This window comes from Cyprinodon tularosa, unplaced genomic scaffold (genome assembly GCF_016077235.1).
Source record: "Cyprinodon tularosa strain WSP-4 unplaced genomic scaffold, ASM1607723v1 ctg859, whole genome shotgun sequence".
Classification (NCBI taxonomy): Eukaryota; Metazoa; Chordata; class Actinopteri; order Cyprinodontiformes; family Cyprinodontidae; genus Cyprinodon; species Cyprinodon tularosa.
In genome coordinates, this window is record NW_024039628.1 from 478,806 (window position 1) to 494,346 (window position 15,541).

General features: G+C 45.5%; 1 protein-coding gene across 2 annotated transcripts in view; it reads right to left on the bottom strand.

Moving 5' to 3' along the window:
* Positions 1-4,030: 4,030 nt before the first annotated feature.
* Positions 4,031-15,541, bottom strand: part of acsl3a (acyl-CoA synthetase long chain family member 3a) — a 73,293-nt gene continuing 61,782 nt past the window's right edge. Inside the window, exons 9-15 of one of the 2 annotated variants that reach the window (XM_038273126.1) lie at positions 9,782-9,921; positions 9,526-9,698; positions 7,622-7,696; positions 7,096-7,287; positions 5,559-5,673; positions 4,493-4,646; positions 4,031-4,418 (exon numbers count right to left, since the gene is read on the bottom strand). In XM_038273126.1, the coding sequence (XP_038129054.1) occupies positions 4,377-4,418; positions 4,493-4,646; positions 5,559-5,673; positions 7,096-7,287; positions 7,622-7,696; positions 9,526-9,698; positions 9,782-9,921 (891 nt within the window). In that variant the 3' untranslated portion in view covers positions 4,031-4,376. Of the gene's footprint in view, positions 4,419-4,488; positions 4,647-5,558; positions 5,674-7,095; positions 7,288-7,621; positions 7,697-9,525; positions 9,699-9,781; positions 9,922-15,541 lie in introns of both variants that reach the window. The other variant, XM_038273125.1, reaches the window with a different exon arrangement.

Consider the following 15,541-nt stretch of genomic DNA (forward strand, 5'->3'; position numbering starts at 1 on the left):
AGAGGGGTGCAAAACAGATATGAAAGTTTTCATATATTTTGGCAAATAAAAATTTAAAAGATTTCCAGTGAATTTCTTCACTGAAACAGGTTCCTGCATCTATATAAACTCTGCCTGCTTGTTCCTCTTCTCTATTTTGGAGGTTTTTGCACAGTGCTGCCTTGCAGCAAGAAGGTTCTGGGTTCGATTCCCCGTCCAGGTTCTTTCTGCATGGAGTTTGCATGTTCTCCCTGAGCATGCGTGGGTTCTCTCCGGGTACTCCGGCTTCCTGCCCCAGTCCAAAAACTCTCTGTCTCTGTGATCCTGCCTCTTAGAGTTAGGGTCACCCTGCCACTCGTAGACTGGTCACCCTGCCACTCGTAGACTGGTCACCCTGCCACACGTAGACTGGTCACCCTGCCACTCGTAGACTGGTCACCCTGCCACTCGTAGACTGGTCACCCTGCCACACGTAGACTGGTCACCCTGCCACTCGTAGACTGGTCTCACATCTAACCCACAAACAGATGGAGAAAGACCTTGTTGGAGGGATGGCAATAGATGGATCGATATAACTGTCTCAATTTTTTTGACTGAAACAGTATTTTAAAAACAAACCAATAACCATTCACACACACTCACCCAACGGGAATTTTGAGAAGCCAATTAACATCCATCCATTATCTGACCTGCTTGTCCCGAGTGGGGTAGCGAGGGGTGCTCGTGCCTATCTCTAGCAGGCAATGGGCGAGTGGCGGGGTCCACCCTGGACAGTCCATCGCAGGGCAACACAGAGACACGCAGGACAAACAACCATTCACACTCACACCTAAAAACAATTTAGAGAAGTCAATTCCCCTAACAGTCATGTTTTTGGACTGTGGGAGGAAGCTGGAGTACCTGGAGAGAACCCACGCATCCTCAGAGAGAACATGCTAACTCCATGCAGAAAGACCCCAGGCTGGGAATCAAACCCAGAACCTTCTTGCTGCAAGGCAGCAGGGTTAGGATATCAAATCATAAATACATGCTTGTATTTATTTTTAAATATTGGGTGAGAATTTTACTATCCATGTTTTACTAAGTCTCTTAGTAGAAATTACAGGTTTTATTAATCCATTCCTCATTTATTCCGTTTATTTCTATAGTTCCAATTCACATTGTGTCACCTCAGGTCACTTTACAGAATCGATTAAACCAGATCATCCAGTCAGGTTGATTCAAAGTTTTCTATCTAAGGAAAACCAGCTGATTGCATCGACTCATTGACTCTTCAGCAATCCCTCACACTAAGCATGCTTGTAGCGACAGTGGAGAGACGTTATTGATGAGCTGTTGATGGCAGCAACACAGCTGATATTTCTCTCCAGGATGGAGTCACAGCCAAACAGGAACAGACCAGATGAAGCTACTATGAGAAAAAGCAGAGAGAGCAGAACGTTAGAGATTGAACTAACAGATTCTGCAGAGTGAGAGAATAGAGATAGAATGAAGCAGAATGATGAAAAAGGGGTCCCTATGTCCTCCAGCAGTCTAAGCCTATAGCAGCAGAACTATAGAGATAGATCAGGATAACCTGAGCCACTCTAACTAGAAGCTTTATCAAAAAGGAAAGTTTTAAGCCTAGCCTTAAAAGTAGACAGGGTGTCTGCCTCACGGACTAAAACTGGTAGTTGGTTCCACAGGAGAGGAGCCTGAGAACTAAAAGATCTGCCTCCCATTCTACTTTTAGAAATTCTAGGAACCACTAGTAAACCTGCAGATTGAGAGCGAAGTGACCTGTTAGGAACATAAGGAACAATCAGATCTCTGATATCAGATGGAGCTTGGCCATTTAAGGCTTTATATGTGAGAAGGAGGATTTTAAATTCTATTCTGGATTTAACAGGAAGCCAATGAAGAGAAGCCAGGATAGGAGAGATATGATCTCTCTTTTTCATTTTCATCATAATTCTACAGCAGTTAATTCAGTTTCAGATCTGAATTTTTGATCGGTAACACATCAGGGCTTTAGTTTTTCAGCCATTCTGTTGTAGATTTTCTGCTATATTTGGGGTTGCATTCCTGTTCTAGAACACTTCATATTCCCAAGTGTGATGATCTGCCCTGATAGCTGACCTTCATTACTCGCTTCATTCATTCACTTGCCATTCCCATCCTGCTCTCTAATTATCATTCATCTTATTCACCTGCTCCCTCTGCTTGATATACGGCTCAGCCCCCCTATCTGTTCCAGATCATTGTTTGATATCTGCGTATTCTGTTTCGTTAGTTTGAATTGTCCAAGGTTAATTTCCTTGTTCAAGTGAGGAGATTATTCAGAGCCGTTGTCTTCCAGTGAGTTTATTCACTAGCTCTAGTGGTAAGAGCTTTTCAGCTTTTCTTTGGTGGTTTCTGATTCCATTCCCTCTCAACCACTGAGCCTGTCTGTCCCTGTCTGATTTATTCGCCTGAACCATCTTTGGACTCCTGCTGGATTCTTCCTCTCTGCATCTGTGCGTTTCTGGGCTGGTTGCTCGATGCATGGAGCTCTGAACCTGCCTTCACGCTCTGTGTGGATCTGTCTGTTCCTGTATGGATCGGAACCCCTGATCGGCCTGAGGATTCCTGGATTCCAGCACTCTTCCAGTCTGATCTGTATCCCTGACCTGGATCTGATCCTTGCCTGCTCGCTGGGGTTTCTGAGTCGGGGGACACTGATGTCCGCAGCTCATTTGGCTTGTCCATCGGCTGGAATCTGCCTTCGTCAGAGACGATGGAGTGAACTGGTAAACCAGGTGACTCACTCAGGTAATCATCTGTCAGATGATCATTGTCACTTACCGGTGTTTCTCCCTCCAGTGTCAGAGATCGGGTAGTCCCCCCCCCTCCTTCTGCAGCCACTGTGGCGCTCAGATCCACAGTCTTCTGTTCTGTCTGTTTATCTTCTGTTAATGTTTTGAACTTTCCCATTGCCTGTCTCACCTTGAATATTAGGTCCATCTGTCCTCTTTTATTACACCAAGAGGTTCATGACTGCCCTACTGAAAACAAGTTGTTTGAAAGATAAATCTAAAGCATCAAAACCAGCATTAGGGACTAATCACCTGCTAGAATAGACAAGATAAAGGAAAACTAAGAAAGGTTTAATCTCTGGACCTGAATCCTCCAGGGCCAGCAATCTCTACCGGCTCTGTTCAATGACGAAGGATTGCTGCTTTGCTTTGGCTCAGATGTGTTCTGGGCTCAAAGATTTCCTTAGATTGACTGAACAAAAATACATTTAAAACATTCAGATTAAACAATAGCTTTATTAAAATCATTGCATCTCATTTTCCAAGAGAAAATTACAGATAAATATTTGTGTGTGAGCATTGCTTTGAGGCATGGAGATCCTGTAGCAGCCATGCGTTATCTTCCTCTGCCGTCCTCTACCTGGATCAATGCTGTATTTTACTCTAAGGATCAGTTTAAAATCAGAAAGGCATGTTTCAGAATCACTAAAGCGCAACAGGTGACAATCTGTAAGGACAGTAATCTGTTCAAGTCTGCATGAAGGAAAATCTAATATCAGCATAAAACCAGGGTGACACGATAAGCCCTCGGTTCGCGCCGCGCTCTTCCTTCATTGCAACTTTCTCAGATGTTCTACCACAGCAGAGGTTTGGAGGTGGTGGCCTGGTGGTTAGAGCAGTATGCCCGGTTTGATCCCCACAGACTTCCACTCTGGGTCCCTGAGCAAGAGCCTTAACCCCACCCTGCTCCCCGGACGCCACACAATGGCAGCCAAGAGGGAATTTCTCCATTGTGAGATCAATACAGTTCTATTTCTTTTTCTTTTTTGCTGACATGGACGTCACATGCAGCTGCAATGATTTGTATTCAGTTACTGGGATAATTTGATGGACTACAGACTGAAGGGCCTCCATACTGGACCCTTCTGCTATCTCAGACTTTATTAGAAATGATCTCAGCTCCATCATAGTGGCCAAGGTCATCACACACCTGACCCCACTAAGATCATCCTTATTTCTATGTCTCAGTGTGTTTGGGGGGGGGGGGGGGGGGGGGGGGGGGGACATCAAAGCCCAGAGACAAACAGGACAAAACCGGAGACAAAACAAAAGCAGCAGAAAGGTTAACTGTGTCCTGGCCTGCAGGATTAGGAAATTCAGCATATTAGGACTACTTCCTTGGTTTAACAAGGGAACTGAGGCGTCATGAAGTGGGATTTTGTGCTGAAGATGAAGATTGCTGCTCTAATGGAATCACACTATATCAGAGTCAATCTGCTGCTCATGGTTGTTTTCCACCGTACATTCTTTCAATATCATCTTTGAAATGTGTTTTCAGCTCCTTGCGTTTGAGCTTGAATGCATCGGTCACTAATCCGGTTTCAGGGGTCCAGGGCTCTGGGATTAAACGGATCTTGCGTGGTATTTCAAAGCGCTCCATTTGGGCTGCAATAAAAAGTAAGAGCACGTTAACTGGTACCTCCACTAGAGTAGGTTCTTCTCAGCTTCTTCTTACCTGCCAGTGCAGCCTCAGAGATGACTTTAAGGACCAGCTCCTCCATGGCCTCACTGTTGCAAAGCTCCTCCCAGGTACCTCTGATGGCGTACTGGCCAGCCAGAGTCAGCAGCTGCTTCTGATTAGGCACCACAAACGCAATCACATATGTCTCATCACTGTAAGGGAGGACAATCAGATGAAGCAGCTTTGAAGGGAGTGAAAAAACAGACAACTTCTGCAATGAAAGGAAAAAGATCCAGAGCAGCTGTGCAGCCGAATAAGGAGCTGCAGCCACAGAGATATGCATGCATGTGCATTATCAGGTGGAATGTGTTTCCATACATGGAGCGAGGGATGCCTGAGTGTGAGCTGGAAGTTAAAACTTTCCAATCTGAAGGAAACAGCTTGTTATCGCAGTGAATGGCTGAATAAACACTCAGGGAATGGAAGCTGTTTGGCTTTGAAATCTCCCAGGTTGCTTTAGCTCCACCTTCAGTGAATGCCAACATTCATTCCTACTCATTCTAGATTGTTTTGCTCTTTCATTTCACACCCAGCTGGAAACTTGTTCTGCTATATTACTTCCTTATTATTGCACCATATTATACCCGTGATGCTATAATCTTCTACTTTTAGATACAGAAACATCTGAAGTTTACTATCAAATGGAGCAAAACCAACGTTTAAGACAGAAAAATAAAGTCAGAATGTAATCAGAGAACCTTTCTATGTGAACCAGACTGTTACTGATAGAATATGTAACTAGACCCTTAATCTTAAATCCACCTTTAATTCTTCTCCTATGGTGTGTTTGATATTATCCTGTTTTCGCTAAAATCCACCAAGATACCTTTTAATTTGTTCAGATTAATCTTTCATGCCAGAAAGTGTCCAGCAGCTGTAGTCAGCCTCATGTCCGTCTCCAATACGCTGAAGCTATTCTGTTTTATCGTGGAACAGAGTAAATTTACAGAAAAAGTGCAAAGATTCTGACAACCATCACATTAGATCCTCAACCTGGCATTTTGTCTGATAGTTCCTTTGATTTGAATCAGTCAGTTGCACCTGTTGTTTCTTTTAACACAAACCTGTTGGCATAGACACAGATGTTGTCAACCAGTGGGCAGTTCTTCAACACAGCCTCCATCTTGCCCAGGGACACGTACTCTCCCGCCTGCAGCTTCACCAGGTCCTTCTTACGATCTGGAGCGAAACACAGAGAGCAGCTTGGAACTCATGTTCACAACAAGCAGGGCGGAGCTAGATGGGGGGCCAGGGGTGGCCATGCCCCCATCAGGCAATCACTGGTTGCCTTGTGGCCCCTCCTACCAGCTGATCCCATGAGGACATAATTCACAGTAATTCCCCTTGAAAACAGCCAGCAGTTTTAACCGACAGTGGAAAGTTCTATATTATGTTTTATATTAAAGGTATAGAGGATGATCTTTTATTTCTGGGACAATCATCTCAATCAGTGGTCCTCCTACCTGTCAATCATTCTGGTGAAATGTTAACGTAAGGCCGTCCTACGCGCTCGTCCCGTTAGCGTTGTTTGTCTTTCAGGCGTATATCTGTGGTGAGCTGCGGTTTCAGACGGTCACTGAAGCTCAACTTTCTCACCACGGTTCTTTGAAAAAGGCCGAGAGTCGGAAAAGAACAAGTGTCTACAAATTGGATTAGGAGGAAACAAAGGCCTCAGAAGAGGCAAATATATCCCAGAATGCTTTGCACGGAGAGCTGTCCTCACAAAGCATTATGGGATTTGCTGTCATTGCGGCCTGCCTTCGCCATAGGCTGTCACTACCCAACAGGCGGTGAGTGATAACAAAGATGGCGCCGGCACTTTACAGTGGACCAAGGGGAGCAAAAAGCAGTGATCGTCTGTCTGAACGGTCAGTTAACTGAGTTCACTATGAAGTTCACTATAGAGTCCCCGCTCTATATAGTGATGGAGGGATTGAGGGGTCAGGGCGGTCGGTCAGACACGTAACCTGCTATGAGCGATCAGAACAACAACTTTTAAATAGAGTGTGCACGAGGAGAAATGGGCTCGTGCACGCTCTCGCACGCATTTGATAGGCGTTCCCTCTTGGGAGTGGCTACAGGGCACAAGGTGGGTCTTTTAAAAAATTTGTGAAAATCCTCCATAAAACCTTTAAGTTTTTTTGGTCTTTAAGCCGACAACTGAAATAAAGGTTAATTATTAATATAAATGTAGGAACATTAAAGATGATTAATGCAGATTTAATTTCTCAGAACTAGATTCTGAAGTAAAGAGAAAATTTGGTTTCTGCAAGTTATCTGGGAGTCTTTCATGTAATCAGACATAAAGAACAGCTAAATATAATGTATTTATTTGCATATTTAATAATCAATATTATGCAGAATATGATTTGTAAGTTTATGTGTCTGTTTCTGAGCTTTAGGAAAATCTAATTTGTATTTCTTTGGAAAATAGTCTTTTTTCCTTTTGGGGTGCCGTAGATAGACCCTGAGGAGCCAGCTGCACAGGTCGACCCATAAACATGAGCAGGCTATGCCTCTGCACAGAGGTGGGGGCAGAGTTAACCAACTCTGGGTCTGACATCCACACCAGGCTCCTCTGCTATGATCAGCCATAAATACCGATAATCTGGAGACACCCGTCTTCATGAATCTCTCCAATGTCTCCAGTGTAGAACCATCGCTGGCCGTTTTCATCAACCAGAAAGTCCTCCTGGTTTTTTGCCTTGCAGTTGTAATATCCCATGGTGACGTTGGGTCCACCAATCAGAATCTCTCCCCGGGGATGAGGTTTGTCGGTGCTTCGGTAACCGCCTACAGACGGGGTTCAGACGTCATTGATTGAAATCAGAGCAGAAAACTTAATGACTGCAAAAAAAGAAGCTTTATCTTTTCTTTCCATGTGGCTCAGGAAGCAAGCAGTAAACTAAGATTGATGCAATCAAGATTTAGCAGAGCACCATCAAAATAAGTTATGAGCCATGAGATGAAAAGATTAGTTAAACATTTGGTGACTTCCTTACAAGGTTATTGAGAAACTACTGGTAGCTTTCCTAGAAGACTGAAAGCCAAACTATTGGTTTTAGTTTGGAACGCAGTGCTGGATGGTCTGATGAGATGATGCATTATATGATGCCGTCCTACTTACCCTCAATCCAGTCTTTGAGTTTGATCTCACAGCAAACCAGTGGCCCTCCCACTCTACCAGTGCTGTAATCCCAGTCTGGAACAGAAAAACAGATAAACATTATTGGAAAGCCCACAGGCATCAAAGCCCTGCATTTATTGCCATGCAAACACAACCTCACTTGCTCCCGTGCCATGGCAACCTCTCCCCGGAGGAACTGTCAGTGTTTTCCTAACTTAAATGACCGCAGGGTTTAGCCTGCCTGGGAAAGCCTGACGACATTTCTATTAAAACATTCTAAATATTCTAGAAACAAAATATAATAGATGAGCTGTTATACTAATGACAGAGAGTGTTTTATGTTTAAGAAGTGGTGAGAAATGTCTTCTTTATTGAGAAGTAAATGGCTTAAATTTTTACCAAACCAGATGAAATAAATATTCTTTAGCTCTGCAAAGACCACTAACTGGTTTCTCTCTTTATCCAGTCCAGGCTCTAACCTACTTTCCCAATCCAAATTTCAGTTGATCCTCCTTATTTCTTCGCTTTCAAGCTGTTGAAACAAATACTAAATAAGGGCAACTTGTCTTTAAATCTCTATTAGCAGTAATTTGTGATCATTTCCTACCAATGTGTCCATATGAATCAGGGTTTGGATAAGTTATGAAAAAGTCAACAACTGCTAACCTACCAGGACATTTTATCGCCACTCACCATTTCCAGATTTATAAGACAAAATGTGCAAAATAAATAAATAAATAAATATGGAGCAAAATGCAGTAGAAGTTGAGTTCTATTTAAAGGGATTTGGAAATTCACCATGTAGTGCAAATATGATGTTTAAAGCGTGAAGCCGAGTCTCAATTTGTGATTAGATTCATTTTCATCAGTGTGATGGCGGTGGGGAAGAAGCTGCTGCAGAACCTGCTGGTCCTGCATTGAATGCTGGGAAGCCTCTTCCCAGAGGGCAGCATGGAGAACAGTCCATGGTGGGGGGGTGAGGGGTCATTGATGATGTCACGGGACACGCAGCACTGGGATGAAATGTCTTTAATGGAGGGAAGAGGAGCCCCCATGATCCTCTCTGCTGTTCTCACCTTCTTCCAGTCTGAGGCGCTGCAGCCGCCACACCACACAGTGAGACAGCTGCTCAGAACGCTCTCTATGGTGCTTCTGGAGAAGGTGGGGAGGATGGGGGGGTCAGAACGCTCTCTATGGTGCTTCTGGAGAAGGTGGGGAGGATGGGGGGGTCAGAACGCTCTCTATGGTGCTTCTGGAGAAGGTGGGGAGGATGGGGGGGCAGGAAGTCCAAGCGCTTCTGGGCCCTTTGGACCAGTGAGGTGGTGTTTCCAGTCCAGGTGAGGGTGTCTGTGATGAATGTGGTGCTGCTGACCACCTCTACAGCTGAGCTGTTGATGAGCTTTCTTCCTGTTTTTCCTCTCCACTGTTGCTACAAGCATGCTTGTTGTGAGGGATTGCTGAAGAGTCAATGACTAAATGTTGGCAAAAATCATTTCTGCAGGTTGATCTAAGAGAAGCGGGTCTTCAATGACTGGATGCAACCAGCTGGTTTTCTTTGGATTGAAAACTTAGAACCAATCGGACATTATTGTCTCTGTTAAGAGCTATGAGAAATAAACTTAACTAAATTGAATTAAACTAAATACAAAATAATTTTACAAAATACTGCATGTGACAGTCAGAGGGGAAATGGTGCCATTTATAAACAAATGAACAGTTTTTATTTTTTAATTTGTTCTTGGTTAGATAACTCCAAGATTGGGTCAGAGGTGATTTCATGCGGATGGGAAAAGAAAAGCTGCATCTGTTTCTCTCTGTGTTTCTATTTCATATAACGGATCTAAAGCAAACCAAGGCAAACGTGAAGACAGACAGTTTAGATACCAACAAATATTCTAGCTTACATTCACATATAGTCCCAGCGCCGCAGGTCTCTGTCAGGCCATATCCCTGACCCACTGGGCAACACAGACACACGTTCATGAATCGCTGCGTGGCGGCGGAGAGAGGAGCCCCACCTGATAACAAGACGCGGGTTCGACCACCAAGCAGAGAACGAACCTTTCTGAACACAAACCTATTTCAACAGGAAGGAAAGAGAGGAGAAAACATTCATTTCTGCTATTCTTATATTTACATGTTCAAATCCTGGCTGTGTACCTGTCACACAGCGGGGTGCTGCGGCCTTTTAACAGCTGTTCCAGCTTGTAGTTGTATGCTCGGATGAAGATTGCTCGCTGGAAGCAATTCATCTCCTCCACCTTCATCATCACATTCTTATAGATACGGTCCATAATCTCCTGCAGATAAACGAAACAATGTCAAACAACAAAGGAGCTACAAGTTTGGACTACTTAGACTTAGACTTAGACTTGACTTTATTAATCCCTTGGGATTACTCCCTTCGGGAAATTGTATTTCCAGTAGCAGGAAAAATTGCACATATAAGAAAAAAAGAGGATGTTTAGACACAGTATATACAATAGAAAAATAGAATAGAAAATCAATTAAATAAGGTGTAGGAAGATGTATTGGGGGATGAGGATAGACAAATAAACACAGAGGGCTATAGCAAAAAACAATGACTTAAATTAACAGTTATGTAGTGTATTGCACTTGAATGGTTGAGAAAAAAAGAGTGTCCAGATTATAAAAACCAAAGCGAGTATCTACAACTCCTTCACTTCTGTTCTCTTAACCCTATTTCCTACTCCCCCCCAGAGAGGAGTTATAGAGCCTGATGGCATGAGGGACAAAGGAGTTCCTGAGTCTGTTGGTCCTACATTTGGGAAGGAGCAGCCTCCCACTGAACAGGCTCCTCTGGTTGCTGATGACGGTGTGCAGGGGATGACTGACATTGTCAATAATGTCCAGCAGTTTGTCCAGTGTCCTCCTCTCTGCTACCGTCACCAGTGAGTCCAGTTTCATGCCGACCACAGAACCGGCCCGCCTGATCAGTTTATCCAGTCTGGAGGTGTCCTTCTTAGATGTGCTGCCCCCCCAGCACACCACAGTGTAAAAAAGGACGCTGGCAACCACAGACTGGTAGAACATCCACAACAGTTTGCTGCAGATGTTAAAAGATCGCAGCCTCCTGAGGAAGTACATCCTACTCTGTGTCTTGCCATACAGGTGGCTGGTGTGTGTTGTCCAGTCCAGTTTATTGTCCAGCCACAGCCCGAGGTATTTGTAGGAGTCCACAACCTCCACCTCAGCTCCCCCTAACAGAACTGGTCGTGGTCTTGGTCTGGACCTCCCAAAGTCGATGACCAGCTCCTTCGTCTTAGAGGTGTTGAGCTGTAGGTGGTTGGTGTGGCACCATGCAGTGAAGTCCCTCACCAGACTCCGATACTCCTCCTCTCTGTCATCCCTGATGCACCCAACGACGGCTGTGTCATCGGCGTACTTCTGGATGTAACACAGCTCCGAATCGTAACAGAAGTCCGCGGTGTACAGGGTGAAGAGAGCAGGGCCTAGCACAGTGCCCTGGGGGGCTCCTGTGCTGCTGCTGTGCTGCTGTCAGTGAGGTAGTCCGAAATCCAGTGCACCAGGTGGGGGTCCACACCCATCTTACTCAGTTTGTCATGGAGCAAGGGGGGCTGGATGGTATTAAAGGCGCTGGAGAAGTCCAAAAATAGAATCCTCACAGTGCCACTTCCCTTATCCAGATGGGAGTGGACTCGATGTAACATGTAGAGGATAGCATCCTCCACACCAACACCTGGCTGGTATGCGAACTGCAGGCGGTCCTGGGCGTGTTGCACCTGGGGTCTGAGAAGGCCGAGGAAGAGCCGCTCCAACGTCTTCATCAGGTGTGAAGTGAGTGCCACCGGTCGGAAGTCATTCAGCTCGTTGGGCCTGCTCTTCTTTGGTACCGGCACGATGCAGGATGTCTTCCAGAGGGTGGGCACTCTCCCTAGCTGCAGGCTAAGGTTGAAGATCCGTTGTACTGGCTCCCCCAGTTCTGCAGCGCAGGTCTTGAGTAGTCTAGGGCACACTCTGTCTGGGCCTGCTGCTTTCCTGGACCGGAGCTTCCTCAGCTGTCCTCTGACCTGATCCGTTGTGATGTGAGGCGGGGATTGTGTTGAGGTGGGGGAGGGGGAGGGGGTGTTGTGATGTCTGGAGGGAGGTGTGTAGAGGGAAGGAGGAGAGGTGGCTGCAGTGAGGGTGGGGATGGAGGGGACATGGGCTGGTTGAACCTGTTGAAGAAGTTGTTCAGCTCGTTCGCCCTCTCCATTGTCCCCCCTGTGGCTCTGGTCTTTGTGCTGTGACCTGTAATGGTCTTCACACCTTCCCAGACCTCCCGCATGTTATTGTCCCTCAGCTTCTGCTCCACTTTTTTCCTATAATTGTCCTTGGCTTCCCTCACACAGTGCTTCACCTCCTGCTGTGCTGCCTTCATGGCCTCCCTGTCCTTGCTCCTGAAAGCAGCCTTCTTTTTGTTGAGGACAGCCTTAACTTCCTGCGTTACCCAGGGCTTGTTATTCGGGTAACATCGGACAGTCTTGGCAGGGGAGACCACGTCTGCGCAGAAGTTGAGATACTCTGTCAGACAGTGTGTCATCCCCTCAATGTCCTCATCATGTGGGTTGATGAGCACGTCCCAGTCTGTGATGTTGTAACAGTCTCTGAGGGCACTTTCTATCTCAGGGGACCACCTCCTGATGGTGCGAGTTGTAACCGGTTGTTTCTGGACCAGGGGGGTGTACCGTGGCTGTAGGTGAACCAGGTTGTGATCAGACTTCCCTAGTGGGGGGAGGGGAGTCGCTCTGTATGCATCCCTCACATTAGCATACAGCAGATCTATTGTCCTGTTGTTTCTAGTAGGACAGTCTACAGCCTGGTGAAAGACAGCCAAAGTAGAGTCCAAGGTTACATGATTAAAGTCCCCAGAAATGATCATGAATGCCTCAGGATGCTGTGTCTGCAGCCTTGCTGTGACGGAGTGGATCTTCTCACATGCATTGGCTGCGTCCGCTCTTGGAGGGATGTAAACACAGACAGTGATCACATGACTGAACTCCCTCGGTAGATAATATGGCCGCAGGCTAACAGCTAGCAGCTCGAGGTCCCGGCAACATGAGACTGTCTTTACAGAGATATGTCCTGGGTTACACCAGCGTTTGTTGACATACATGATGAGTCCCCCACCTTTGCTTTTTCCGCTTGCTTTAGTGTCTCTGTCAGCTCTCACAGCAGTGAATCCCGGCAGGTCCACGTTAGCATCCGGTACGAGGTGGTTTAGCCATGTCTCCGTAAAGATGAACACGCTGCTCTCCCGGTAGATCCGCTGGTTGTTCAACGCGGACAACTCGTCGATCTTGTTCGGCAGCGAGTTCACATTCCCCATGATCACGGAGGGAATCGATGGCTTGTAGCGCCTCCGATTCTCCGCTAGCTCTGCCTTTAGCTTAGCCCCAGCCTTGCAGCCCCTGGGTCTCCTCCTCAGCTCCCCGGGGATGGGATGTCGTATTCCGGCTCGTTGCATTGTACGCAGTGCCAGCAGTTCCTCTCTCGAATAAGTGAGAAAAGTGGCTCTTTGTTGCATATTAAGTTCGAAATATCCACAGGATAAATGTAAAGTGCACAATAAGAATAAACAAGAAGAATAAAACAGTAGAAGAAAAAGGGGTTAAATAGGTTAAAAAGGTTAAAAAAAAAAAAAAAAAAAAAAAAAGTTTAAGAACTAGAGAGCTACTGGCAGCCGTCTCCCACAGCGCCTTGGTACCAACTTCTTAACCACATGACCAACTTTTCATCTTCTTAACAGCATCCTCTGTTTATATATATGTATATATATATATATATATATATATATATATATATATATATATATATATATATATATATATATATATATATATATATATATATATATATATATATATATATATGTATATATATATATATATATGTATATATATATATATATATATATATATATATATATATATATATATATATATATATATATATATATATATATAAATATATATATATATATATATCCATCCATCCATCTTCCTCCGCTTATCCGCGGTCAGGTCGCGGGGGCAGCAGCCTAAGAAGGGAGGCCCAGACTTCCCTCTCCCCAGCCACTTCTTCTAGCCCCTCAGGAGCAACCCCAAGGCGTTCCCAGGCCAGCAGAGAAACATCGTCCCTCCAGCGTGTCCTTGGTCTCCCCCCAGTGGGACGTGCCTGGAACCCCTCACCAGGGAGACATCCAGGAGGCATCCTAACCTCTCGACGTGGAGGAGCAGCGGCTCTACTCCGAGTCCTTCCTGGATGAGCGAGCTTCTCACCCTATCTCTAAGGGAGATACATATTTATAAGCCGCATATAAACGTCTTTTTTTTCCCCCAAAATGTGCGGCGTGCCCTAAAGTGTGGCGCACCCTATGTGTGTTGTTACTGCGGACGTTGAGACTGCCATGAGAACGTTAAAGGGGGAAGTGTGGGCGTGGATTGTGTATAAAAGAACAGGTATGTGCTTTATGCAGAACTCCTCATCTCCTCATTGAGGAGATGATGAAAGAGTGGCTGAGGGAGGTGACTGTAAGGAGACCAGGTGGTTTTTTTCCACGCATCACCATCGCTGTTAATCTGTGACTCCATGCGTGCCCATCTCACAGCTGATGTGAAAAACATGGTGAAACAAATGAACGCTGTGCTCGCTGTTATAGCGGGAGGTCTGACAAAGGAACTTCAACCGCTCGACATCGGTGTGAACCGGCCGTTCAAAGTATTGCTACGTTCACGCCAGACGCAGCAGGAACAGAAAAATCGCGTCTGCTGCTTCATTTTTGCTGCTTGTACCAGTTAGTTCTGACGCGCGGCTGAAGCAGCTTTGCTGCTCTGGCTCAAGGTGCAAAGTGTGTCTGACGCGCAGTGGGTGGAGCTTCACTATCGGTGAGAATAAAGTAGTTTTAATATGTTTTTAAGTGAGAAAATACACCTGAAAACTTAATCACTGCAGTCAGTTCATCCAGATTACATCCTGCCTTCCAATATTATTTCTGTCGGAGCCGCTCAGACCCCGACATACCAGCGGTGCGCTGTCAGTAGGATCCCATTCAACAGCAGCCTCTGGCTGGGTCGCCTCCTCGCGGTTCACCGCGGCGGCTGGTAGGTGTTTTTCATCTAAATAATCCAAACTGCAGGCAGCAGGATAATAAAAGCAAACATATTCTGCCGGCAGATATATATATATATATATATATATATATATATATATATATATATACACACTCACCGGCCACTTTATTAGGTACCCGATGCTAGTAACGTGTTGGACCCCCTTTTGCCTTCAGAACTGCCTCAATTCTTGGTGGCATAGATTCAACAAGGTGCTGGAAGCATTCCTCAGGGAGTTTGGTCCATATTGACATGATGGCATCACACAGTTGCTGCAGATTTGTCGGCTGCACATCCATGATGCGAATCTCCCGTTCCACCACATCCCAAAGATGCTCTATTGGATTGAGATCTGGTGACTGTGGAGGCCATTTGAGTACAGTGAACTCATTGTCATGTTCAAGAAACCAGTCTGAGATGATTCCAGCTTTATGACATGGCGCATTATCCTGCTGAAAGTAGCCATCAGAAGTTGGGTACATTGTGGTCACAAAGGGATGACATGGTCAGCAACAATACTCAGGTAGGCTGTGGCGTTGCAACGATGCTCAATTGGTACCAAGGGGCCCAAAGAGTGCCAAGAAAATATTCCCCACACCATGACACCACCACCACCAGCCTGAACCGTTGATACAAGGCAGGATGGATCCATGCTTTCATGTTGTAGACGCCAAATTCTGACCCTACCATCCGAATGTCGCAGCAGAAATCGAGACTCATCAGACCAGGCAACGTTTTTCCAATCTTCTATTGTCCAATTTCGATGAGCTCGTGCAAATTGTAGCCT